Here is a 27,004-nt window from a genome sequence, read left to right on the forward strand (position 1 = left end):
CACACATCTGGTTTACCAGATAAGCCTCTGCCACTCAGGTGGAGGAGTGGGGAATCAAACCCAGTTCTCCAGATTAGAATCCACCTGCTCTTAACCACTACAACCACGCTGGGTCTTTGTTGTTCGTGGTTTTCCATGGGACCTTTCTGAGCCTCCTGGTTTCCTTCTGCTCGAGTGGGTAGAGGCCAAATTATGTCAGTTTATAAGCTTTGAATGTGGAGAGAAAGGAAATGGGGCACAAGCCACGTTGGTTGCAGGTACCTCTTTATCATTTCATAATTCCATTCAGCAGAGGGCCAAGTTCCATGATTGGATCTCTTATCTCTGTAAACCTTTGGAAGCATCTGTGTAAGGATGGTCATATCGGACTGGATATTCTCTATCCATATCACTCCCCTGGCTACTGTTTGGCTTGATCGGGGAGATATAAAAAGACATTAAACTTTTGGTGTTGCCTGCTGAGGATGCCCTAACAATTCATGACTTGCTATATCCGTGGTGGCGAACCTTTGGCACTCCAGATGTTATGGACTACAATTCCCATCAGCCCCTGCTAGCATGACCATGTCCATAACATCTGGAGTGCCAAAGGTTCGCCACCACTGTGCTATATTGGTATCGATCCATGTGACATTAACTTCACCCAGTAATTGGTCTTATTTGGGTCAGTTGAGATTCAGAAAAAAGGGGAACGCTCCCGAAACTTACCACATACCAAGCGGTGCTGTGGTCATAGCCTGGGCATGTTCAAGATCATGCCCAACCTTGTTTTGAAAATGTGCTGCAGAGCATGGCTGTACCATTCTGGTTTGTGTAAACCAAGGTTTCTCCATGCAGATGGAATGCCAAACTGCAATTAAACTCCCTTGTCATATCTGAACCAAGCCTGTCTTCCAGTCTAACCTTGTGTTGTAATGATAATAGGGGATAGCCCATATTGGCTGCCTTGAGGAAAACAGAGTATGATTAAACCAAGAGGCAAGGGGGTGTTTGAAAATCCCAAGCCTGAAACTGAGCAGCACCAAGTTTGCTCTGTCAATACCAGAATGGGAAAGCCGTGCTCTGAAGCACATTTTCAAAACATGGTTTGGCGTGATGTGTCAGTGAACACGCCGGAGCTGGGAGAGTTGTTTGTGGTTTTCCGTGGGACCATTCTGAGCTTCATGGTTTCCTGTCACTCGAGCAGGTAGAGGCCAAGGAACGTCATTTTATAAGCTTTAAATGGAGAGAGAAAGGAAATGGGGCACAAGCACACCCAGCAACTACAGAATCCTCCTATGTGAAGTGTTTCAGTGTGAGGCTACAGGAAAGCAGTAATGCTGTTAATCAGTGTTTGTTTAATGCTATCCCCCCACTAATGCTCCCCACCGGTAGTCCACTGATCTGCGTAGAAAGAAGCAGTGTAGTCTTTTTTTCCCATTAATCGAAGAAGTCCATCTGGGGGGGGCATGTGAGAGAAGGCCTTTTTGGTGGCAGCCCCATGATTATGAAACAGCCTTCTTAGGGAGCTTGGCCACTTCCCTTTCATTCTTTCAGAGGCAACGGAAGATAGTTTTTATTTATGACTGCATTTGTCAAATTTAGAGTTTTATTTATTGGTTGTCCTAAGTGAGATTTTAAATCGTGGTCTGGTATTATTGTTGTTTTAGTTGTTTATACTGTGTGCTGCCTTGAGGTCCACAAGGTAGAAAGGCAGCTAATAAATATTTTAAATAAATTCAAAAAATGGTAGTAATCTAGTGGTGACGTTTGCCTTAGCTAAAATATTTGGAGAAAGGGGCTATGACAGTGGTGGCGAACCTGTGGCATGGGTGCCAGAGGTGGCACTCAGAGCCCTCTTTGTGGGCACATGTGCCATTGCCCCAGTTTGGGCACTTGGCAGTGACACAGTGTCAAGGGGCGAGGGATGCGCAATGCACTGGGTGTGTGCCCCTGCAGGGGCATGACGAGGGCATTCCAGGGGTGTGATGGGGATGTTTTGGGGCATTCCAGGGCAGGGCATGGCAGGGCGGGGGCAGACAGGGGTGTGGCAGAGGTGCAGGGCGCACACATGCCCCGGACTCAGTTTTCCCTTGCTCCACCCCTGGCACTCGGTCTCTAAAAGGTTCACCATCACTGGGCTATGATATATCTGGTGGGTAATGCCTTTCCCCCCCTTCCCTGAATGACACGGGTTCCCAAGCAGATTCTGTATGGCAGAGCAAAGATTTTCAGGGTCAAGGGTGTGACCAAAGCATGAGACAGTGTGCTCTCTTTTTCATTGTGTTTGCACCGAATTGCAGTGCAGCAGTTTTGCGATTTGACCAGGTGATGGTCTGCTGGAAGCTCATGGTTCTAAGCTGGACGGCATCCTGATTTTTCTGCTCCCCCTTACCAGACTGAGGGCATACAGTGCTACAGCTCACCTGGCATGTGTCCTTCCCATGAGGAGATTAGAATTCAGTGGTGGCGAACCTTTGGCATTCCAGATGTTATGGACTACAATTCCCATCAGCCCCTGCCAGCATGGCCAATTGGCAGGGGCTGATGGGAATTGTAGTCCATAACATCTGGAGTGCCAAAGGTTCGCCACCACGGGATTAGATCTTGCTGTGGAGGTGTTTGGAGTGATCTCCTGTTTCCTGGTGGGAGAGACACAGACCAACTTCTGCTGGCAGAGGAGATGATAAACTTGCCCCAGCCAAGCTGTTTGGGGAAGGGACCAGTGATGTCACTGGGAGGGAGAGCAGAAGACCTGTGGCTCCCAAAGCATCTGTGGTTCCCAAGTGGCCAACAGCAGCTCCCCAAACTGAAGAAGTTTTGACACTGTTTTTTTTAATAAGCCCATTCAATATCACCGCATATTAAAAAGTCACAATAGAGCAGAAATCAGAATCGTGGGTACATGTTGAAAAAAATGACATCAGGGCTTTCGAACTGCATGCCAGGGAGTTCTCAGGAAAATCCCAAAGGCAGACAAGTGTCTCTGCAAATGGTAACATCAGTTGGCCAATTGCCTTGCAATTGTGTTGTCGAAGCCTTTCATGGCCAGAATCAATGGGTTGCTGTGGGTTTTCTGGGCTGTGTGGCTGTGGCCTGGTAGGTCTTTCCGAACATTTCGCCTGCATCTGTGGCTGGCATCTTCAGAGGTGTATCACAGAGGGAAGTCAGGGGAACAAGTGTGTGACAGACTTCCCTCTGTGATACACCTCTGAAGATGCCAGCCACAGATGCAGGCAAAATGTTAGGAACAAGATCTACCAGACCACGGCCACATAGCCCAGAAAACCCAAAACAACCAATTGCCTTGCAGTTTGCAGGCGTACCTGCCCACTCTTAGAGTTTGCATCCAAGACCACTGCCCAGACTCTTCTATCATGTAGAAGGCTTCCTTGGGTGACAAAAGTGTCGAAAAGATTCCCTGAAACTCTGCAAAGGGCTGAAACAAAACCCATTTCTTTGGGCTTACCTTTTAGCAGCAAGAAAACCAAAAGACAGAGGAGTGCAGAAGACACGGGCATGTTGAAGAGTCTGCTTCAAAGCCAGCCCTTGCGCCAGAGAGAAGACTTCCCCTTCACCACTGAAGTCCAGGGCCTGCAATTGGCTCCCCCTTTTTAGCACATCAGGGGAACAAGTTCATGTGCCATGACTTCATCACCTACCTTCACAACTCTTGAGGTGGGACACTTTCCTTTTCTGCAGCTGCTGCAAAGGATAACGTGACCACCACTTCGTCGCCTCTAAAATTAACTTTTTATGTGGCCAGACTTGAGCTGCTTAATGTCAGCAAAGAGGGAAGGGTAGCGTGCACTTTCTTTCCCCCCCTCTTCCAAGCGTGGGAGGCCTCTTCTGAGAAATGAATATGCTGCAAAACATTTAGGCTCATTCTGCACATGCAGAATAATGCACTTTCAAACTGCTTTCAGTGCTCTTTGAAGCTGTGCGGAATGGCAAAATCCACTTGCAAACAATTGTGAAAGTGGTTTGAAAATGCATTATTTTGCGTGTGCGGAAGGGGCCTTAGTTAGAAATCACAAATGCACCAGCGTGCTGCTGTCTCTTTTGCTCCAGGTGTCCAGTTTTCCTTCAGGCCAGATTGGCCAGGAATCCTGGAGGTTTTCTGCCTTTTTCTGGGCATAAGAGCAGGGACCACTGGGGGAGTGGGAGAGAGCTGTGAATTTCCTGTGCAGGAGGCTGGGCAAGATGGCTCTTGAGCTCCCTTCCAGCTCTATGTTTCTAAGTTCTGCATCAGTCCCACAGTTCAGCTTGTTGCCAGGGAGGAGGGTTTACACCTGGGATCTTCAAACTATGGCCCTCCAGATGTTCATGGACTACAATTCCCATCAGCCCTGCCACTTGGCCATGCTGGCAGGGGCTGATGGGAATTGTAGTCCATGAACATCTGGAGGGCCATAGTTTGAAGACCCCTGGTCTACACCATCCTATCTCCAGAGTCACCTCTCTGATTTGGTGCTCAGTACTGTTAGGGTTTTTTCAAAAGCCCTGACTTGGATGGCCCAGGCTAACCCGATTTCATCAGATCTTGGAAGCTAAGTAGGGTTAGTCCTGGTCAGAAATCGGATGGGAGACCACCTGGGTTGCCACTGTTTGCCTCTTTCTCTGAAAACCGAAAGAGTCATCATCCAAGTGTATCGTAACTTGACAGCACCTTCTACCACCTCTGTTTTTTTTTCGGTACAAAAAATAGCTTTGGGGCATCCATTCAAGGATCTGTTGTATATCATGCACTCTTGTCCTTCTGGGTTAGGGCAGAAGAGATTTCCTGATTAACACCTCTAAAGGATGAGAAGTCCTCTCATTTGGCAGGGGTGGTGTGGTTTTCAGGCAAACTTTTGAACTGCTGTTAAAGAGCTATACAATGTCTAGGGAGGGTGCACCATTTGGGATTTGTATGTCAGCCACTCATGGGCCCCTTCCACACATGCAGAATAATGCACTTTCAATGCACTTTCAATGCACTTTGCAGCTGTGTGGAATAGCAAAATCTACTTGCAAACAATTCTGAAAGTGGATTGAAAGTGCATTATTCTGCATGTGTGGAAGGGGCCTTGATGTCTCAGGTTGTCTTTGTTCAGAGATCACTTTTGGGTGGGGAAAAAATCACTCATGGGAAATGGCACAGCCGACCACGCTCCCGAGAACGATTATGAGAAATTCTTGTGACATTTTTTTTTATTGAGTCAAAGATCTTTTTTTAAGTGACAAAATGCAGGAGATGAGCAGCAACTGGACAAAACACAAGCAGCAATTGTTCTCTTTTCTTTCCCCCTTCACACATGATGCTGAAAACTGGTCAAAGAGGCATATGAAGATCCCTTTTATATCGTAAAGCACTTTGATGTGATGCTCTTATTAGCAACAGTTTCATTTAAAGCAAACGGTGGCACATTAATTTAAAAAATGGAAATAAATACAGTTTTCTGCTTCAGATAGGCTGGTATTTGAGTGAAAAATCCCCCTTCCAAACATTCAAAAATATATTTTGTATGAGATTATGGCAGTATCTTCCTCTGTTTTCGTTTCTTTCTTGAACAGGCTTAAAAATATATAACAGGCTTAAAATATATATATACTGGCAGCATAATCTTCCACATTCACACTTAGAAGTAAGAGAAAAATGACATTTGATTCTGACAATCTGTAATTGTTATTCCCCCATTTAAACTTTAAAAGCAACTGTGGAAGCAGTTGGGGGATTGCATTCGGAAGGGATACTGGGCTGGGTTGTTGCTTTTTCCACCCTGCACTATATTTCCAAAAAGAAATCAAGTGTCTGTTACCCCCTCCCTTCTGCTATTATTCTGGGGTACAGGAAAGACAGCTAAGAATCTAGTACAGAGATCCCCAACCCTTTTGAGCCAGAGGGTACCTTTGGAATTCTGGCCCAGGGTGGTGGGCTGAGCCACAAAGTGTCTGCCACAGGAAAAGGAGCCACCCACAAAATGGCTGCTCCTGTTTGCCTTCAGTCACATAGTGAAGATCCTTATATTGTGGTTGCAGCTGCGGCCAAAGCAACATTTTAAAAAATGTGCATAACTGATCAAATCTCCAGTGGCCAATCAAAAGCTTTGCAATCCAAAAATCCCACTTGACCCCGGCCATTTTCCAAAAACTATTAGGGGCACCTGGAAAGATGTCAGCGGGCACAAAGTTGAGGATCCTTGGTGTAAGAACAGCTTAGTTGTGTGTGTTTAGGGCATAGGGGTCAAACTCGCAGCCCTCCAGATGTTATGGACTACAATTCCCATAACCCCCTGCCAGCATCATGCTGGCACAAGATGATGGGAACTGTAGTCCATAACATCTGGAGGGCTGCGAGTTTGACACCTGTGGTTTAGGGGGACCAGGCTCAGATCATACATAAGCTGGCTAAAAATACATCTGCAGTCAACAGTACTTATTCCTAGCATGTATCCAAAGGATTGGTGTTTAAATATCTAAAAGATTATAATGTCCCATCATTCCTTCTATACAGGATTTGTTGACTTTACAATAAAGATGACGTATTGTTCTGTATATTAGATGCGACTCAGACATAACTGTACAAGTACATTGTTAACAACTTTTTCAGTGCCAACACAAAGGACTCCCCATCCCCGCGAGTGATCCACAAAAATTAAATACACCAATAACAAATGTTTTGGTTTGATTGTCATTCGTTGTTTTAAGGATCGTTAAAAACTCTTCCGCAGAGAGTAGACATAGAGAAGCCATAAACGAACTGTTCTTCCGAATGTCTGTACATAGCCAAAAAAAGGTTTAAATTACATATATATACACATAGATTTCCCCCAAAATACCAGCAGCAATAACAACTGCAAAATACCATGATGCAGGGTTTTTTGTCTCCTGCTACCACATAACTGTATCTCCCTGACTTTGCACTGTACATTCCTGGTAAAAATAATGCATCTGAGAATGTCCTACTGTGTTTTACATGGAAAAAAAGTACTCATGATCTAAGTAAATATACATATTGCACACAAAAAACCCCCCATTCTGACTCTGCTTCAGTGTAGAGCTTATTGTCCACTCTGAGAAACTCCAAATAAGAACCAGTAGGGACTCCTCTGTAGAAGACAAAATGCTAGTTGAATTAATATTTATTCAGACTGGCCTCATGGCAAAACTGTTGCCGGATTGCTCTGCTACCTGCTCAGATGATGCATTGGCATGTTTTTTTAAAAAAATTCAGTGAAGGTCCTATCATGCATAGATGAGTAAGCTAAGGGAAGGCCATCAGGCTGAATAAGGATCAAGTCATTTGGTGCAGAGGGGTGTTGAAACTGGTTCTCAGGAACGTAGGGTGCTCTTAGTCATCAGAAAATCTTCCCTAAGCTAGTTCAAGGAGGTGACTTTCTTATGTGTTGACCCTCTGAACAAGGACAAGATGACCAAAAGCTGAGTCAGTCCAATGGCTTAGCTAATTCCTGAGTTTCTGCTCAGAAGAATCAACCGTGGATCAGACCACAATTTTTCTTTTGTGTTAATATCCCAGCTTGTTAAAAAGAATCTTTTAGAAGCCCCCACCCTGGTCAAATTTTTTGGGTGGGATGGTGGGGTGGAATGGTGGGTGGGAAGGCAGTTTTATGATACAGGGAAGTTATTTCAAGAGTGCTGAAATTTCATCCTGACAAAGAAAAGAAAGTGTTTTCCCTGACACCCAAATGGAAGGATTTGCAAATTCAGCCTCTGGCATCATCAATAGTAAAAACCAAGTCCTTAAGTCACTTAAATGAATGAATGCTTTGCTATAGTTATATGGAAAATGTAGTGGTTTGCTCAACAAATCTCTACATCTCTTATTTGGTAATTCAAGCTAGCTTTCAGTTAAGTATATCTTCAAAATAGCTTCTTGCAACCTACAATACAGAAATAGACAACAGTTAGGTTCAAGTCTAGTAGCACTTTAGACACAACAAGATTTTCAGAGTATAGGCTTTTGAGAATCAAAGCTCCTTTTGTCAGATATTTTATATTTTATTTTATTATATTTATACCCCACCCAGCCCAGCTGAGGTCCTTTCCTACTTTGTCTCTGACAAAGGAGCTCCAAAAAGCTTATACCCTAGAAGTCTTGCTGGTCGGGAAAGACTCTGGACTTGTATCTTGCAGTACTTAGCAAAGTAACCTATTCTAGATATTCCATACCAGCCACTGTAGAGAAGTTATCAGACACTGAATCATGGAAGCCCCTCACCTTCACCTGCACCTCACTGGTCTGAATTCCAGGTCTGCAGGATAGCAAAGGAAAGACTTGTGTAGCACCTTAAAAGACTAACCAGTTCCATAGTCAGATTCGATTTGCTCGTATCTGATGAAGAGAGGGTTGGCTCTTGAAAGCTCACACTGTGCACATCTTGTTGTCTTTAAAGTGCTACTGGAGGTGAAGCTGGCTGTTTTGCTGTGGACCAACATGATGATGAAGAAGAAGAGTTTGGATTTATACCACACCTTTCTCTCTTGTAAGGAGTCTCAAGATGGTTTACAAGCTCCTTTCCCTTCCTCTCCCCACAACAGACACCTTGTGAGGTAGGTGGGGCTGAGAGAGTTCCAAAGGACTGTGACTAGCCCAAGGTCACCTAACTGGAATGTAGGAGTGTGGAAACACATCTGGTTTACCAGATAAGAGTCCGCCACTCAGGTGGAGGAGTGGGGAATCAAACTCAGTTCTCCAGATTAGAATCCACCTGCTCTTAACCACTACACCACACTAGGTCTCAATTATGACCTTCTTAAATACAGAAGTCTCTCTATCTGTGATCTTCCTTTTGTGTTTGATGCCTGAACTAACTTTGTTTTTTCCAGGTATACTCATGTCAGTATAACCTCATGTAAACAACCATTCACGTTCACTTGAATTTCTGATTTCCCATAATATTTGGTATGCTTCTCACAAATCATGCTTACTCAACAGTAAATCCCACTAATTTCAGTGGCCCTAACATCTAAGAAAGTATGCTTCAGATTTCAGTCTTCAACACATTATTAGGTGATGACTACATACACACAACACTGTCTTTGGCTTAATTTAGACATCATACAAAACCATGGGCCAGTTTTACTATGGCTGGTGTGATGATCCAAGCACAGATTGCTCCACTATGGTTATTTATGGCACATTGAACTGGGATCTGAAACAAGTTGGTTTATTAACCATGGTTACTTTTAACTATGGTTTCCAATGCCACAATGCAGATTAAGACACCAGGTTCCTCTTTGAGGGTGAAAAAGTGAAGGTATGAAACCAGCCCTGGTTGTGTCAAACCAGGGTTTGAACTGTTTGCAAACCAAACCCTGGTTTCACAAGCTAAGCATACTTTAAATAGAACATGCTTTCGCATTATGTCTGAACCAAACCAAAATAACTTGTCTGGGATGGTTTGATGAACCAGGTAACCAGCTAAGATTAAATGTAAGCATCCCCAGAAACAACCACCTTTTTCCTGCAGAAAAAGACTGCTCGCCAAGAAAATGCTCATATGGAGGGAATATCAACTGTGCAGATGCTGGTGAAGGTAGCTGTGGGCAAGACGAGGTAGCCGTGGGCAAGACACTATCAGCTAATACTGGACACTGCTATATCTGAATGTCTGGATTTGGAAGACTGCTAGTCTGAAGCAGATTAGCTCATAGGAGTACAAAATCATCGTCTTGCCGTAAAAGGCTCATTGAAGAAGAAGAGTTTGGATTTATATCCCCCCCTTTCTCTCCTGTAAGGAGACTCAAAGAGGCTTACAATTTCCTTTCCTTCCCTCCTACCCCTCACAGCAAACACCCTGTGAGGTGGGTGGGGCTGAGAGCGCTCCAAAGAACTGTGACTAGCCCAAGGTCACCCAGCAGAAACATAGGAGTGCGGAAACACATCTGATTCACCAGATAAGTCTCCACAGCTCAAGTGGCAGAGCGGGGAATCAGACCTGGTTCTCCAGATTAGAGTGTACTTATGCTTAACCACTACACCATGTCTATCCCTACCAGTTTTGGGTCAAGGGGCTGCTCATCTTTCAAAGAAAAATGCATTAAGGAAAATGACAAAACGTAGAAAGAATTGCTCAGTGAGGCTGGTCGCAGAGGTTGATGGGGCTGGATTCCTGATTCCCAAGCCCATGAAGGGGCACAGCCAGCCTCTTGACTGTAACTTCACCTATGGATGGGCTTGGCCAGAGGTAATAATTGTGTATGGCCACCATCAAATCAGTAGGCTTGCTCTTTAGACATGGACTGCAGCATCAAGTGGCGGCCTGCTTGTATGAATGAACCTTAGAAGCCCCCAGAGAAAGTTTGGCTGAGAGCCATCAATGGTTGGGAGAGACCGCCCTTCCTGGTCTGAATTCTGTTCCCACCAAGACCCCTTTCACTGGTTTTTGTAGGTTTTATGTCGCTGATGAAGGGAGCTTTCCGCATTGAAAGCTTCTCTCCTGGAAGTCTGGTTCGTCTTTAAGGGGGTATGGGACATGAATCCAGGACCCCTTCCACCCATACAGAATAATGCACTTCCAATCCACTTGTTTGTAAGTGAATTTTGCTATTCTGCACAGTCAAATCCAGCTGCAAAGTGCAATGGGAGTGGATTGAAAGTGCATCATTCTGCATGTGCGGAAGGGACCACAAGTTTTATGTGTTTCCAATGTTCGAACCAAGCCATGGAGCTCTGCAGTCATTTTGATAAGGTATACATGTCTTTGGGGTAGGAATCAGGGGGCACTTGCCCTCCCCCCCCAACTTAAATTTAGTGATCTTTTTAAAACGCAGACTTGACACAACCTTCTGCCGAGACAGCAAGAGGTCTACAGTGATCTCAGAGTGATCCTCCGCACACATTTCTGCAGATGTCGAGGGAGTTCTGCCACGTCCATCCATGCCAGTTAGTGAAGAAGAATGCTATGGTGGCATGAAGGTGTGCTCGTATATAAACAATTAGCCAAATACGGCAGGAGTGGATTCTATCTGGAACAGCTCAAAATGAAATGCAAAGACTTATTAAAATAACAATGAACCAAACAGAGAAAGACCATAATTTAGAATATGTTCCTAATAGTTACTAGCATCATACATTATATAGAAGGCAGTGAAAACTGATTCTCCCCCTTGGACCTTAATTTAAGATTTTTTAAAAAAATTTAAGCTCAGTAGCTTACATCACAAAGACATTTCTGCAGGACAGAAGGCTGAAGAAAGAACGAGACTGTGTGTACACGTATATTTTTCCACGATCCAAGCATACGTCTAATTTTTTTTAGCTATTTCCCTAGACGCACGAATGCCACTCTGAAGAAGATATGCTAGAGTGTTGTTTATAAATCCATCTAAAAGGTTATGAAGAACTTTTTTTCTGTCAGTAATTAGGAAAAAAAATTCAATAAATGTGACATTCTCCAGTATTTAGAAAGGCCATCTCTTAGTTCCTCCTCCTCTCCATTGGCTTATTCCTGTAGCAGAGTTTCTCTCCAGTTAAAGCCGCCAGTTGGTCCATGAGTGAGAGGGAGGATGGGTGGATCTGTGAGCTGCCACAGACCCATGTCTCCAACTTCTTCGCAGCAACAAAATCCCAAGTATGGAATCTGAAATTAATGGAAAGGAGAACATAAGAAGAGCCCTGCTGGATCAGAGCAGTGGTCCATCTATAGTTCAGAGTCACACAGTGGTCAACCCGTTCCTCTGGAGGGCCAACCACAGGGCCTACAGGCAGAGGCCTTAAGACAGCAACAGAAGAACCTGCTGGATCAAACCAGTGGTCCATCGATAGTCCAGCGTCACACAGTGGCCAACCAGTTTCTCTGGAGGGGCCTATAGGCAGAGGCCTTAAGACAGCAACAGAAGAACCTGCTGGATCAAACCAGTGGTCCATCGATAGTCCAGCGTCACACAGTGGCCAACCAGTTTCTCTGGAGGGGCCTACAGGCAGAGGCCTTAAGGCAGCAACAGAAGAACCTGCTGGATCAAACCAGTGGTCCATCGATAGACCAGCGTCACACAGTGGCCAACCAGTTTCTCTGGAGGGGCCTACAGGCAGAGGCCTTAAGACAGCAACAGAAGAACCTGCTGGATCAGACCAGTGGTCCATCAATAGTCCAGCATCCCATCTCACACACTGGCTAGTTAGTTTCTCTGGAGGTCCTGCAACAGGGCACAGAGGCCAAAGCTAGTTTTAGAGTTTATGCTTTAAAAAAGACAAATCGAAACAGAGCTAGCAAACTAGCGTCTGAAATGTAAATGCACGGAAAAAGAGAATGCCAAGAGGCACGCAACCCAAGAGAGGCCCGGCACAGCTGTGATGTGCTCTTTAGGTACAACTCTGCAGCTGCGTGTTCTCCATAACCAAAAGTGACCTGCAAGACAATCCTCTTAAAGCAATCTTCTCTCTTCTCACATGATTTTGGAGCCTTCTGAAACTCAGACAATGGACTACAATGACCATGCACTAGTGAACAAAGCATCTTCTGGTTTGGGAGGATTTTCACCCCACCCCTCACCCCCAACTAAGGAGCTTTATATGGATGGTGGCTGATAATTACCTTTCTGACCATTTGTACAAAGTCCTTGGAATTCTGTGGAGACAGGCCTTGCAGCTGGCAAGTGCACGCTTCAAGCGAGGAGGCGTGCGCCACTATCAAAATGTTATTTCCTGTACAAAGAGACATGTGGGGGGAACATTTTCTACTTTGTGCAGCTGAATGGCACCACCTTCACCTGCAGATGGGTGCATAAAAGCCCCTGCCTCCCTCCTCCTCGCAAAGTGTGACAAATACTTGCCTTTCGCTTTGCATTCACTCAGAATCTCTTTCGTCACTTGGTAGCTTCTGCTGATGTACGTTTCGTACGATTCTGAAACGACTAATTTGCTCACGGATATATGAGGTCTGCGGAGATGGAAAACAACACGGAGCCTAAGGTACCTCCGAAGAGGAAAGCTTCTCAGTCGAAAGGGGTGGAAGAAGAAGAAGAGTTTGGATTTATATCCCCCCTTTCTCTCCTGTAGGAGACTCAAAGGGGCTTACAATCTCCTTGCCCTTCCCCCCCTCACAACAAACACCCTGTGAGGTGGGTGCGGCTGAGAGAGCTCCGAGAAGCTGTGACTAGCCCAAGGTCACCCAGCTGGTGTGTGTGGGAGTGTACAGGCTAATCTGAATTCCCCAGATAAGCCTCCACAACTCAAGCGGCAGAGCTGGGAATCAAACCCGGTTCCTCCAGATCAGAGTGCACCTGCTCTTAGCCACTATGGTCCACACTAAACTGATCCAGTTTGGTGTAGTGGTTGGAGAACCGGACCGGGACATTACAACACCCCACGTGCTGTGATCACATCCAACTTAGGTTGCTGTGTTGCACCCTGCACATTTGAAAATGGTAAGGGAACTTATACAATGTGGTGGCCAGGCTATTGCTGAGGGTCGGCTACAGGGATCATATCATCAATTCAAAGCACTAGTTCTCTCTCTCTCGACCCTAAATGGCTTGGCTCCAGAGAACCTGGAGAACTGTCTCCTTCCGTACTATCCAGCCTGACAGTTAAGATCTAGCTCTCCAGCCCTGCTCTCTGGGCTCCCTCCTTCAGAGGTGAGGCAGCTGACAGACAAGACAGGGCATTGTCTGTGGTGGCACCTCCCTTCCCGCTTGAGGCTCACCTGATCCCTACTTTCCCAGACACTTAACCAACATTTAGTTGGGCACCAAGAGTCAGTCCACGGGCACCACATTTGAGACCCAGGTTCAAACTTTCATTGTCCGTGAAACTCACTCAGTAGGTACCCTTGGCCCAATCATTCTCTCTCATCCTAATCTTTTTTGACAAGGTGGAAGAAACCAAGCCCTAAATAAATCATAATAATACCCTTGGTGGGAGGTGGGGCATGCACAAGCACATCAACTCCCTTCGTTTTACTTTCACAAGACTTCTAAATAAGATGTGAACCAGCTATGTACCTATATGTTGTATCAACACTCAAATTGGCTGCAGCTAAGTCCACTGGAGGGATCCACGCAGGAAGGGAACTCCCGGATACCCACTTGGTCCACTCAAACAAGCCTGGCTCTACTCGAATTTTCAGGTTATTTTCCTGTTGCAAACCTGGATGTTGAGCAAAATAATACATTCAAGAACAGAATAAGAAACTCGAGTTCAGGGCAGGAGCAAGAAGGCTTCAGTTAGTTAGTTATTTATTATTTATTTATTGGGTTTATAGACCGCCCTCCCCCGGAGGGCTCAGGGCAGTGAACACACATAGATAGAGCACAATAAGAATTTAAAACCACAAGTTAGTTAGTTAGTTAGTTAGTTAGTTAGTTAGTTAGCATCCATCCATCCATCCATCCATCCATCCATCCATCCATCCATCCATCCATCCATCCATCCATCCATCCATCCATCCATCCATCCATCCATCCATCCATCCATCCATCCATCCATCCATCCATCCATCCATCCATCCATCCATCCATCCATCCATCCATCCATCCATCCATCCATCCATCCATCCATCCATCCATCTATCTATCTATCTATCTATCTATCTATCTATCTATCTATCTATCTATCTATCTATCTATCTATCTATCTATCTATCTATCTATCTATCTATCTATCTATCTATCTATGCATGTATGCTGCCTTTTCCTTTATGGGCTCAGAGTGGCTTCCATCAAATGAAATACAATAAATACAAAAATTTAAACCACTAAACATTCTAGCTGTAAAACAGATGACAACAAAACCCCCAGTTTGTTACCATCTGCTCATATAGTATAACAGTAGAGGGGGGGAAAGGGTGGCAGACTGGGAAGTCAGATTGATAGAAATCATTGATGAACCATTTCTGCCTCAACTGAAATTGAATTAAGTCCCCCAGGACTCGGGTTTCATCGGACTGAGCATTCCACCTGGATGGAGACAGGCCCGAGAATGCCCTGGCCATGGTTGAGGCCAGCCTGACCTCTTTCGGGCTAGGGATCACCAGAAGATGGTTGTTCACTGACCACAGTGCTCTGTAGGGGACATACTAGAAGAGGCGGTCCTTTTTGCAAATGTGGTGGAAGCTCTTAGAAAATCTGCATTTTTATTCTTGCTCTTTGGTGCTGGAATATGAAAGAGCTATGTGCATGGGATTCATCATTTTAGGCAGCACCCCTTTATTGAATGCATCATGGTAGCAACTACAAGGGACCTTGGACCAATGCATCATTAATCTACGGAATTCATTGCCACAGGATCCAGTGATGCCCACCAGCTTATTTTTCCAAAGCGATTAAACATATTAATTGAAAAGATGTCAACTAATGGCAAGTTAGCATGATAGCTGAATGAAACTTCCCTGTGCAGGGGTTTCAGACCATGGAAATGGAGCAGAGAAAAAACCCCGTAAAGACTCCACCCCCCCCCCCCCCCCCCCCCCCCCCCAGCCTTTCCAAGAAACACAGTCAAAATGAGGAAATCCAGCCCTTGGGTTACCACCTTCTTACCTTTCAAAATATAGTGTGCCGTCTGGACGCAGCGCAGGGAGGGCGAACAGTAGATGTGGTGTATGATAGTGTTGCTCTCGAGTAAGGCTTCCCCTGCGAAACATACAAGTTTATGAAATTGGGATGATTATGGCAGGAAACATGAAGGCAGAAACACGCGAGCACTGAAGGGCTCTATGAACGATCTCTACCACACAACATAAATTGCCTCTGCAACACAGAAGTTGGCGTTAACACCAGGATCCAAGCATGAGTTGGGTGGTTGTGGAAAGGGGCACATTTCACAGGTACCTAGAGAGCCAAAGTGGCCCATTCCCATAATTACGTCATTCCAGTACAAAACCGATACTTCCTTTGTGACTCAAGACTTTGGAGGTATGGACTGATGTAAGGGGGCATGGGCTACGTTTGTACTGGTCCCAGAGAAATGATAGGGAGCAGCAGTGGCGTAGGAGGTTAAGAGCTCGTGTATCTAATCTGGAGGAACCGGGTTTGATTCCCAGCTCTGCCGCCTGAGCTGTGGAGGCTTATCTGGGGGATTCAGATTAGCCTGTACACTCCCACACACGCCAGCTGGGTGACCTTGGGCTAGTCACAGCTTCTCAGAGCTCTCTCAGCCCCACCTATCTCACAGGGTGTTTGTTGTGAGGGGGGAAGGGCAAGGAGATTGTAAGCCCCTTTGAGTCTCCTGCAGGAGAGAAAGGGGGGATATAAATCCAAACTCTTCTTCTTCTTCTTTCTTGAATCCAACTTCACTTAGATGCAACAAAAGGAAGGACCAGCCAGAGAAAAACTTTCACTGATGCCCTGTGGAGTGCATGGCCCTGATCTTTGGTCTGAGAACTGAAGGTTGTTAAGTGCATCAGAGTGGCCCCCCCTTTACAGCTGTGAGATGACAGAGGATGGGACTTTCCGGGAAAGAGGTGCTCACTCTTCAGCAAGCAACTGACCAGTAGATGCTGTTTAATAATGCAAAAGGAAGTCATCTAGTCAGATGCAACCAGGAGATCTAAGTCAATTTACTCCCAATCAATAGCCATTTCCCATTTAAAACCAGGCCTTCACCAGTGGGTCTCACCGGCCTTTTCAATATCTTACCTGTAATCGTCGAAGGCTTTCACGGCCAGATTCAACTGGTTGTGGTGGGCTTTCCGGGCTGTGTGGCTGTGGTCTCCTAGATCAGTGATGGCGAACCTTTCTGAGACCAAGTGCCCAAATTGCAACCCAAACCCCACTTATTTATCACAAAGTGCCAACCCGGCAATTTAACCTGAATGCTGAGGTTTTAGTTTAGAAAAAAACGGCTGGCTCCTTCTTCCTCCGCCCCACGCGCTAGAGCAGGGGCTAGCCTGCTCTAGCCTCCAGCAAGTCCCACGTGCACTGCTCTGTGCCTCTCTAGCATCTCTGCCTCCTCTGTGCCCCCCCCCCCCTCAGGCAGCAGTCACCCGGAGCACAGGCACCAGCCCCACCAGCCGAGTCCTCCCTGCTCACTGCGGTGCGTGCACGTTGTACTCAGTGGCCCAGGTCAGTCTGTGTGGGTGTGTGTGTGATTTTCCACCCCCCACATGATGAACTCTGTGTGTGCGTGCCCACAGAGAGGGCTCCGAATGCCACCTCTGGCACCCGTGCCATAGGTTCGCCATCACTGTCCTAGATCTTGTTCCTAACATTTTGCCTGCATCTGTATCTGGCATCTTCAGAGATGTATCACACAGAGAAGTCTGTTACATACTGATGCAGATGCAGGCGAAACGTTAGGAACAAGATCTACCAGACCACGGCCACACGGCCCGGAAAGCCCACCACAACCAGTTACCTGTAATCGTTTCACTTTTGACACAATTTATGAAGATCTTGCTGGCAGTGTGGCAATACTTGCCACCTACCTCTAGGTGGCAGTCATGCCATAGTAAAAAACGTTCAGCAAGTGAATGGGTTGCTTGTCAGAGGGTTTGAATAAAGGTTTTTTTAGAATAGAAGAAAATAAGAGTTTGGATTTATGCCCCACTTATACTCAGACTACCTCACAAGGTGTCTGTTGTGGGGAGAGGAATGGAAAGAAGCTTGTGAGCCACCTTGAGTCTCCTTACAGGAGAGAAAGGTGGGGTATAAATCCAAACTCCTCCTCTTCCTCTTCTTCTACTGCCTCTTCTCCTGCTAACAATCCCATCCACAATAGCTGCATACAGAAGGGAAAATGCTATTAGGGGGTGGTCCAGGCATGAAATCCAAACCACAAACTTCTTAAAAGTGCCACTTTGGTCAACTAAAGTAATTGATATATCCCTTATCAACAAATTGATACAGGTGAGCAAATGCAGGCTCCTGCATCCAACAACCCTTGAGGAATGATCCTGTCTGCTCTGACAACGCAGATTTGCAGCCAAATGTTTTTCACTCCTGAACTGGTGTCATATGTGCAAATGAAAATCACAGCTAACTCTCTGATTGCCTCCAGTCCCATCTTGACGACTGTCTCTTTGTGGCCTGGCAGAAGGGCAGCGGCTGACTCCCACTGAGTCTTGGAAGCCCAAGTGATTGTGCAGTTATTATGCAAATTGTAGTACTCCTACAATTCAATCTAACACATGGATTGATGGCAATGAAAGGCTTGGGGGTTGTCTTTCTTATGGCTGCTGTGACAGTATAAATCAGCCATTGCAGGTAAAAGAGATTTAGAGATGTAGTTTTAGATGGTGGGTTGTCTGTTCTCTCTCTCTCTCTGTATGTGTGTCTCATTTGCCACCCAACACTGAGACAATTTTGGTCATTTGGTCATTCTGGAGTCTAGTTTCCATTGCTTTTCCTCAATCTAAGCTCTTGCGCACACTAGCTAACAGTGGTGCGACCGCACTTGGAGTACTGTGTCCAGTTCTGGTCGCCGCATCTCAAAAAGGATATCGAAGAGATAGAAAAAGTGCAGAGAAGGGCAACGAGGATGATTGAGGGACTGGAGCACCTTCCCTATGAGGAGAGGCTGCAGCGTTTAGGACTCTTTAGTTTGGAGAGGAGACATCTGAGGGGGGATATGATTGAAGTCTATAAAATTATGCATGGGGTAGAAAATGTTGACAGAGAGACATTTTTCTCTCTTTCTCACAATACTAGAACCAGGGGGCATTCCTTGAAAATGCTGGGGGGAAGAATTAGGACTAATAAAAGGAAACACTTCTTCACGCAACGTGTGATTGGTGTTTGGAATATGCTGCCACAGGAGGTGGTGATGGCCACTAACCTGGATAGCTTTAAAAGGGGCTTGGACTGATTTATGGAGGAGAAGTCGATTTATGGCTACCAATCTTGAACTTTTTGATCTGAGATTGCAAATGCCTTAACAGACCAGGTGATCGGGAGCAACAGCCGCAGAAGGCCATTGCGTTCACCTCCTGCATGTGAGCTCTCAAAGGCACCTGGTGGGCCACTGCGAGTAGCAGAATGCTGGACTAGATGGACTCTGGTCTGATCCAGCTGGCTTGTTCTTATGTTCTTATGATCATCTCTGACTTGTAACGTCAAGACTGGATGCCACCTGGGCCTGCCATTGAAAGATCTTTTAGAAGCATCAACTGCTGCTGAATCAGTTGATCTACCCCCGTGGTGGCGAACCTTTGGCACTCCAGATGTTATGGACTACAATTCCCATCAGCCCCTGCCAGCATAGCCAATTGTAGTCCATAACATCTGGAGTGCCAAAGGTTCGCCACCACTGACCCTCTCATAGGGACATTCCTTTGACCTCACTAGAGGGCTGGGGGAGCTTCTGCCCCTGCAAAGGGAAACTTACCAATGAGCCTTGCTTGTGTGCATCCAAACACGGTGATGGGCACGTCCTTTTCATAATCCCTGAAACCGCCACTTCGTTGAGGTAGGCTGTGAGGCATATTCAGGTTTGTGCGCACATACCTTCCTGTAGGGGGAGGCAGAGAGCAAAGAGTCTGAATCCAGTGATTTCCCTGGTACTACCGTGTTCTCCCCAAAATAAGACAGCGTCTTATATTAAATTTTGCTCCCAAAGATGCGCTATGTCTTATTTTCAGGGGATGTCTTATTTTTCCGCTCCGCAGCTGCATGCTCTGGTCGATGGGCATGCTTCCAAACAAAAACTTTGCTACGTCTTACTTTATATTTAGCACTTCAGCAAAACCTCTACTACGTCTTATTTTCGGGGAAACGGTAACCACCCCGTAGCACTTCCGTAAAGCAATGGCTGAGGATGACTGGTAAACTGTATGTATGGCTGGCTCTTGGACAGGAGAGGATCCACTTTGCAGTCACCATACTTCTCTACCTCTTGTAATGCCACTACTGGATGGGTGTCCTTGATGGTAGATTCATAGACACAAAGCATCCCGGCAGTTTTGTACAATGAATCCTGTGCACTGCGTAAGGGACTGAAGGTGGGGCCCCGAAGATCCTATAAAGGAAAATCGATTGTACCCTCTCGACAGAGTTGTTCCAGGCTTTAAACCAGAGTGGAACTCCGTATAATAGTTGTTGGACCACCTTTTCTTTGTACACCTTTAATGCTGCGGGGATAAAGGCACGCCCTTTAGAACAGAAATACTGGACAACTGCTGCCAGAGTGGAATGACAGCCCTTCGCTGCAGCATTGCTGCGTGCTGCCCATTGGGCATTAGAGTGAAAATAGATTCCCAAGTATTTAAATGTTTTCACTTGTTCAATGGGAGTACCCAGCAGCAGTGGCGTCACACCAAGGGGACAGGGTGGCATGACGTACCGGGCGCACACCAGCGCGGGGGCAAGATGGGGTGTGGCGGGGGCGGAGTGGGGGCATGGCAGTGGTGCAGGGCACACACGTGCCCCTTGCTACAGCTCTGCCCAGCAGTGTCCACCTAAAGGGTTTAAAGGCATTAGATGCCACCATAATTTTTTGTTTTGGGGGAGTTAAAAATTAGGGCATTGTCTAAACAGTATGCTCAACATTTAGCAAGCAAATGGTTGAGTCCAACTCTGGTTCTAGACAAAAGTACCGCATCATGGTTGGTTGAGACAGAGTAGGTTAAAGCTTAACCCAACGAAGACGGAGGTCCTTTGGCTGGGCCGGGGGGAGAGACCGAGGGAATTTCAGCCGCCAAATCTGGAGGGGGTCATGTTGGCCCCAACATCTCTGGCTCGCAGCCTGGGGGTCCGCCTGGACTCTTCATTATCTATGGAGAACCAGGTGGCCCATGTTACCCAGGTTGCGTCTTCCACCTTCGCCAGGCACGGCGGCTGGCTCCCTATCTCTCCCAGTCCGACCTGGCCACTGTGATCCATGCGACGGTCACCTCGAGGCTTGATTATTGTAACTCGCTCTACGCGGGCCTTCCCTTGCGACTGATCCGGAAGCTGAAGCTGGTCCAGAATGCAGCGGCACGGCTTCTAACAGGTGGTGGTTATTCAGATCATATCACCCCTGTGCTGTGCCGCCTGCACTGGCTTCCGGTGGAGTCCCGCATCGTTTTCACGGTGCTGGTTTTAACCTTTAAGGCCTTACGTGGGCATGGGGCCCACATACCTGCGGGACCGCATCACCCCTTATGTCCCATTATAGGTCGCTGCGCTCGGCAACGGCAGATCTACTGGTGACCCCTGGTCCTGCAATGATAAGGCTGGCCTCAACCCGGGCCAGAGCCTTTACGGCTCTGGCCCCTGCCTGGTGGAATGCCTTACCTCCGGCGGGACCCTGCGGACCTTAATGAGTTCCGCAGGGCCTGCAAGACGGAGCTTTTCCACCGGGCTTTCGGGCGGCCGGCCGTGGATCTACTGCCCCTATCGACACTGGAATTGAAATCAAAACTGAGACTGCCGTTCCATTCTATTAAAGCTGGGCCTGTCTTACTTATAAATTCCATCCCAGGCCCTACTTACTCCCTCCCCTTTTTCTTCTTTTAATGGCCTTCAGCGGGGCGCCTGTCTTAATTAATTTATGAACTGGGTTGCTTAACCTATAGTTCTGTAGTAAACTGCTGCTTAGCTCTTAGGTTTTAATGATTTTAGTATTTTATGTTGTTGATTGCTGTCTATGTAACAGCCATGTTGGAAGCCGCCTTGAGCCCTTCGGGGATGGGCGGCCTATAAGTTTAATAAAATAAAATAAATAAAATAAATCTGCGTAGAGCAGAATTGGCCCAGCTAATTCACCAACAACCAGAGAATGCGAGTCGATATCCTTGAGAGTTGGGGCCACGTTGTTCAAGAATAGATGAATCAGGGTTGGTGCTAAGACACAGCCCTGTTTCATCCCTTTACTGATGGAAGTTTTGGGGGTAAGCATCCCTGACACTGGGCATGTTATTTGGCAAGTTGTTTCATGGTGCAACCTCTTTATAAGGAAGTTTTTGTTTCAGGTCCTGGCCTTATGAGACTTATTTTATGCATCTCTTGTAGGATCAATGTATGCCAATAAAGGTTTTGTTTGTTTAATCCCATGCATTTGGCTACCAAGGAGATGACTGCCCATCTCCAGCTTTCAACGGTTTTCAAGGAAAGAATTGGCCGAACTTTGCATTTCTCCTTTTCCATTTTTCTGTTGGAAGACACCTGAATTTGCTACCTCCATTTCTGGACTATGTTTTTTTTTTAATGTCCTTATTGTGATATAAGCAAACTCACCTTTGGCATCGAAACACTGGGAGAGCCAGTATTTTCCAAATACAACATCCATCCTCTCTCCGTGGCGGCAAACGAAAAGGCATCTCTTCTGAGGTCCTGGTGGGTTGGCGATTCTTAAGGGCTAAGAAGAAGAGAAAGCAAAATTTGGGTATGCCAAACCCCTCTCCTGCCCTTTGTGGTCCAGGCTATCTGGGGCAGGTGTGGCCATCTTCACCCTTTACCTGCATACTCTGACAGAAGATAGTCAGCGGTCCTGTATCTCCTGGTCCTTGCTCTTCCTGCAGTCTTCGCTCCATTATTCCATCAGTGAACATGAGAAGGGATGGGGAATGAGTGGCATTCAGAATTGAGTACGACCTGTCAAAACAGAGATGGATGACTCATGCACATGCTGGTTGATGCTTGCGTGAGTGGCACTTTTGTGTTACCCAAACTCCCTTGCAAAGCACTGCGCTTTGAAGGGATACGAGGAGCTATGGACGGGCTAGTCATGCATGCAAGTTATCACAGCTGTTGATTCATTGAGTTGAATGTATTGAGTTGTGAACATGCTTGCACAAATGGCTGAAGGCCACTGTGGGAGAAGAAGAAGAAGAAGAAGAAGAAGAAGAAGAAGAAGAAGAAGAAGAAGAAGAAGAAGAAGAAGAAGAAGAAGAAGAAGAAGAAGAAGAAGAAGAAGAAGAAGAAGAAGAAGAAGAAGAAGAAGAAGAAGAAGAAGAAGAAGAAGAAGAAGAAGAAGAAGAAGAAGAAGAAGAAGAAGAAGAAGAAGAAGAAGAAGAAGAAGAGGAGGAGGAGGAGGAGGAGGAGGAGGAGGAGGAGGAGGAGGAGGAGGAGGAGTTTGGATTTACACCCCACCTTCCTCTCCTGTAAGGAAACTCAAGGTGGCTCACTAGCTCCTTTCCCTTCCTCTCCCCACAACAGACACTTTGTGAGGTAGGTGGGGCAGGGAGAGTTGTGAGAGAACTGTGACTAGTCACCCAGCAGGAATGTAGGAGTGCAGAAACACATCTGATTCACCAGATAAGCCTCCACCACTCAGGTGGAGGAGTGAGGAATCAAACCCAGTTCTCCAGATTAGAATCCACCTGCTCTTAACCACTACACCACGCTGGCTCTCCATCACCCGCTGCCTGGTCCTTTAAACAGGAGACACTGGGGACCTTCTGCGTGCCAAGCAGAGCCTTCGCCACTGAGCCGCAGCCCATCTCCAAACTGTGCATCTGAAGCCCCCAATAAATGCCACGTTTTCCCAGGGCCTGGGTGGGCTTGCCCTTCAGAGTTACCACCCGCTCTCGTGAAAGCAACAGACTGCGTAAAGGCCACTCACCCGTGGAAAACCCAAGTGCCACACTCGTCTGCTTTGGTGATGTAATTCTCAGGCAGCAGCCCAGAGCAGCCGGTGGCGAGAGAAGTACCATAAATCCAGCCTTCGCTAGTGGTGATTTGCTCCACAGGAGACATGAAGATGAAATCCCCCGGGGAGAGCTCCAGTTCGTCGTCGTTCTGTGGGGTGTATGGATAGATCACCTGCAGAGTCTGTGACAGAAGGGAGGCAAGCAGAAGACCTTCACCCGACATGGACTGGCAAATCTCATTCCTTCCACTTTTGATTCGATTTTAAGGCCCCTTCCGCACATGCAGAATAATGCACTTTCAATCTACTTTCATAATTGTTTGAAAATGGATTCTGCTATTCCGCACAGTAAAAGCCAGCTGCAAAGTGCATTGAATCCATTTTAAAAGGCCCAATTTTATCTTAACCTTTTGATTCTTTTCCTCTGGTTTTGAGATTAAGCGTTTGACCCTTTTTCTGTTGGCACAATGCTGCTGTCCAATCTGTAATGAACTTGCGTTCATGTGTTAATTATTCTGAAATGACTACATTTGGTTTCCAAGATCAATTCAAGATCCAGTTTAACTTATTAAGCCTTGAGCAGACTGGGATTGAGATATCTCAGTGAATGCCACATCCTGCAAGTTTAAAGCCTACTGCTTCATTTTCCCTCCTTGTGGAGTCTAGCAGCATCTCCAAAAGAAGCAGGGCCTTCTTGGTTGCTGCCCCAGAATAAATAAACTTTAAAAATGACATTAATCCACGATTTTCTGTCAATACATTTGTAGCCCGGCCTTACCTCGTGGTTAGCAAATCTAATATCGCGGGAGAACATTGAAGCTACCCAATCACAGCCCAGCTTGACATCGATGCTCTGAGCTAACTTTTCCAGGGTGGGCAGGTGGCTCACTTGGAAATGGTAGGCCAGGGTCACGTGCAGCTGCTTCTTATGGGGCTCCACATGTACATCTGCAAAGAGGGGAGATGTGCGGTTAGTCAGAAGGCACCGAAATAGAAACCAAGGAGGAGCAAAATGTCCTGCTGATTCCTTTGAGGGGGTCCACATAAGTTGACCTAAAGGAGTGAGGAGGGGTCTTCACCCCCTTGACCTCTTCTTGACCATCCTGCTTAGAATTATCTCAGTCCTCCCTATATCACCATCAACTTTGGGATATTCGTGTGCCCATTCCTGCCTCCTTCCCAGCTGGGTCACTATAGCAATCATCTTACTCACTAGATAACCCTGCCTTCCCCACCTCTGGATGTCAGGAGTCGGGGTGTGGGCTGCTGGTTGTCTTTGCTGACCCTGATAGGGTGTGGGCATATGCTGTAGGCCGTGCTAGGGGTGATGGGGCTGGCTCAGCTGGCCACATCTTGGTAGTGTCAGGCGAGAACCTGACATCAGGCAAGGGAGAACCAGGAGGGGTAGCTGATGGACAGTAACTTTCACTTTGCCTAGGCAACCAAGGAGAGACGCCCGGGGCCAGTTGCCTTTGGCACAGTCTCCTGACCTTGAGTTGTTTGCATTCCTTTCCTCTGCACTTTCTGTAGAATGGGATAGAGCAAAGGGAGTGGGGGAGGAGAACAGGGGGGGGGATATATTGGGGGTGCTCAGTTCTCCAGCAAGAATTGGCTTTTTCCCTCTGGCCAACTGATGTCTGCCAATAAAGACTTCTAAACCATCAAGTTGCAGAGTCTGATTTGAGTAACAGATCCGGTGCTTGACAGGTAGCCACCATCCAGAAGGCTGTTGTGGGGAGTTATGCCTTTGTGCCTCAACCCCAGTCTCGGACAGTGAGTGTTCCTTCTAACTGATCCAGGTACGCCTAGTGCACCTTGAGGGTAGGGGCTCGGACAGGACTCACACCGGGAAGAAAATATGGAGGTGTACTGGAAATGTGACATAAACAGAAAAACCGAGCATGCCAGAGATCGATGGTGAAAGGATCGCTTACAGGCGTCGTATGCTAGTTGGCAGCTGCAGGAAATGATAGCTCTGATGAGCGTGTGCGCACAGGCACGCAAGGAAAAAACCTGAAACTCAGCATCTGTCAGAAAGGTTAAAGGAGTGTCAAAATGTCAGCTTCCCTTCTAGGTAATAACGATTCACAGGAAGCCTGATCGTGTTTTTCTGCTCAGCCGATAAGGTGGGAAGAGCAGGAAAAAGGCCACTGCGGGAGGTCACCCAAGGTCACCCAGCAGGAATGCAGGAGTGTGGAAACACATCTGGTTCACCAGATAAACCTCTGCCTTTCAGGTGGAGGAGGAGTGGGGAATCAAACCCAGTTCTCCAGATTAGAATCCACCACTCTTAACCACTACACCACATTGGCTGAAAAGGGAGAAAATAGTGGCAGGAGACTCTAGCAAGTAAACCAATCTATAAACTGCGAGAGTGCTAAAAGCACTTGGAAAAATAAGCCGGGCCAACAATGCTCAAGCCCTTTTGCCTTTCCAAAGGAAGGCCCTACTGAAATTGTGGTTTACACCCACTGCACCCTGTGGACTCACCGGCTTTAGAAGCAGCCTCTGCCGCAAAGTCTGCCGCAAACTTCTTGAGGACCTCCGCGCTGTCCTCCTTGACAAAGAGCCCGATGAAGTTGGATGATGTGTAGAGCTCCAGGGGCAAAGGGGCTGAGAACTTGCACCTCCACCGTGTGACCGTGGCCTGCAGAGCTTCACAGAGCGCCTCCACCTTGCTGTCTTCACACTGCAAGGGATCAGGCACAGGTCATCGCGTGAGGCTCGGCTCGCTGTGCTTCCTGCACCCAAAGGGACCTTCCCTTTTGAAATCGGAACGGGGCCATCTTAAACGGAGGCCAGAATAATTGTCATGACACATGTGAGCACTCTGGAGTGGACTTTGGCTTGCCTAACCCTACAGTCCTATCTTCACTTTATCTTGCCTGCTTAAAGAGATGGGCTATTCCCAAGCAATAGTCCCTGTAATCGAACCCAGAGCTGTGCAGACATTCCCAGATGCTGCGCGGAACTGAGCCATCTGGGAGAGTTCTGTCTCCAGATGGCCCCTTATCTGTGTGGCACCAATACTGTACCTGTTGCTCCCAAACCTTTGGTGGAAGGGAGAAGGGGGCTCAGCAGAAATTCTATGCTCTGACTTTGGTTCCAAAAGAAAAAAAAGGGGTATAAGTGAAAGCATATCTGTCAACCTTGAAAGAAAACTCCAAACTGCTCTTCTTCACTTCCTCCTGCTTTGCTGCTGCAGCCATGATGGCTTTCAGAAGCCCAACTACATTATGCTGACAATGACAAACAGTTCAGACGTAACATGGAGCAGCTTTAAAGGGGGATTAAACTGACTCATAGAGGAGAAGGCCAGCAGCAGCAGAAGAAGAGTCTGGATTTATATCCCCCTTTCTCTCATGTAAGGAGACTCAAAGGGGTTTACAATCTCCTTTCCCTCCCCCACCCCAACAACAAACACCCTGTGAGGTGGGTGAGGCTGAGAGAGCTCCAAAGAACTGTGACTAGCCCAAGGTCACCCAGCTGGCATGTGTTGGAGTGCATTTGGTCCAGAGTCCTGTCTCACACAGGGACCAACCAGTTCCTCTGGAGGTCCAACAATATCTAGTTCAC

The 27,004-nt window shown here is 46.8% G+C and overlaps 1 protein-coding gene across 2 annotated transcripts in view; it reads right to left on the reverse strand.

The window, feature by feature from the left end:
* Positions 1–11,008: 11,008 nt before the first annotated feature.
* Positions 11,009–27,004, reverse strand: part of UBASH3B (ubiquitin associated and SH3 domain containing B) — a 72,140-nt gene continuing 56,144 nt past the window's right edge. For both annotated transcript variants that reach the window (XM_048512526.1, XM_048512525.1), the window contains exons 4-14: positions 25,919–26,117; positions 24,207–24,376; positions 23,402–23,610; positions 22,296–22,431; positions 22,075–22,195; positions 19,244–19,366; positions 15,460–15,552; positions 13,927–14,071; positions 12,757–12,863; positions 12,519–12,628; positions 11,009–11,564 (exon numbers count right to left, since the gene is read on the reverse strand). In XM_048512526.1, the coding sequence (XP_048368483.1) occupies positions 11,427–11,564; positions 12,519–12,628; positions 12,757–12,863; positions 13,927–14,071; positions 15,460–15,552; positions 19,244–19,366; positions 22,075–22,195; positions 22,296–22,431; positions 23,402–23,610; positions 24,207–24,376; positions 25,919–26,117 (1,551 nt within the window). In that variant the 3' untranslated portion in view covers positions 11,009–11,426. The remainder of the gene's footprint in view (positions 11,565–12,518; positions 12,629–12,756; positions 12,864–13,926; positions 14,072–15,459; positions 15,553–19,243; positions 19,367–22,074; positions 22,196–22,295; positions 22,432–23,401; positions 23,611–24,206; positions 24,377–25,918; positions 26,118–27,004) is intronic.

Source organism: Sphaerodactylus townsendi, linkage group LG12 (assembly GCF_021028975.2).
Source record: "Sphaerodactylus townsendi isolate TG3544 linkage group LG12, MPM_Stown_v2.3, whole genome shotgun sequence".
NCBI lineage: Eukaryota > Metazoa > Chordata > Lepidosauria > Squamata > Sphaerodactylidae > Sphaerodactylus > Sphaerodactylus townsendi.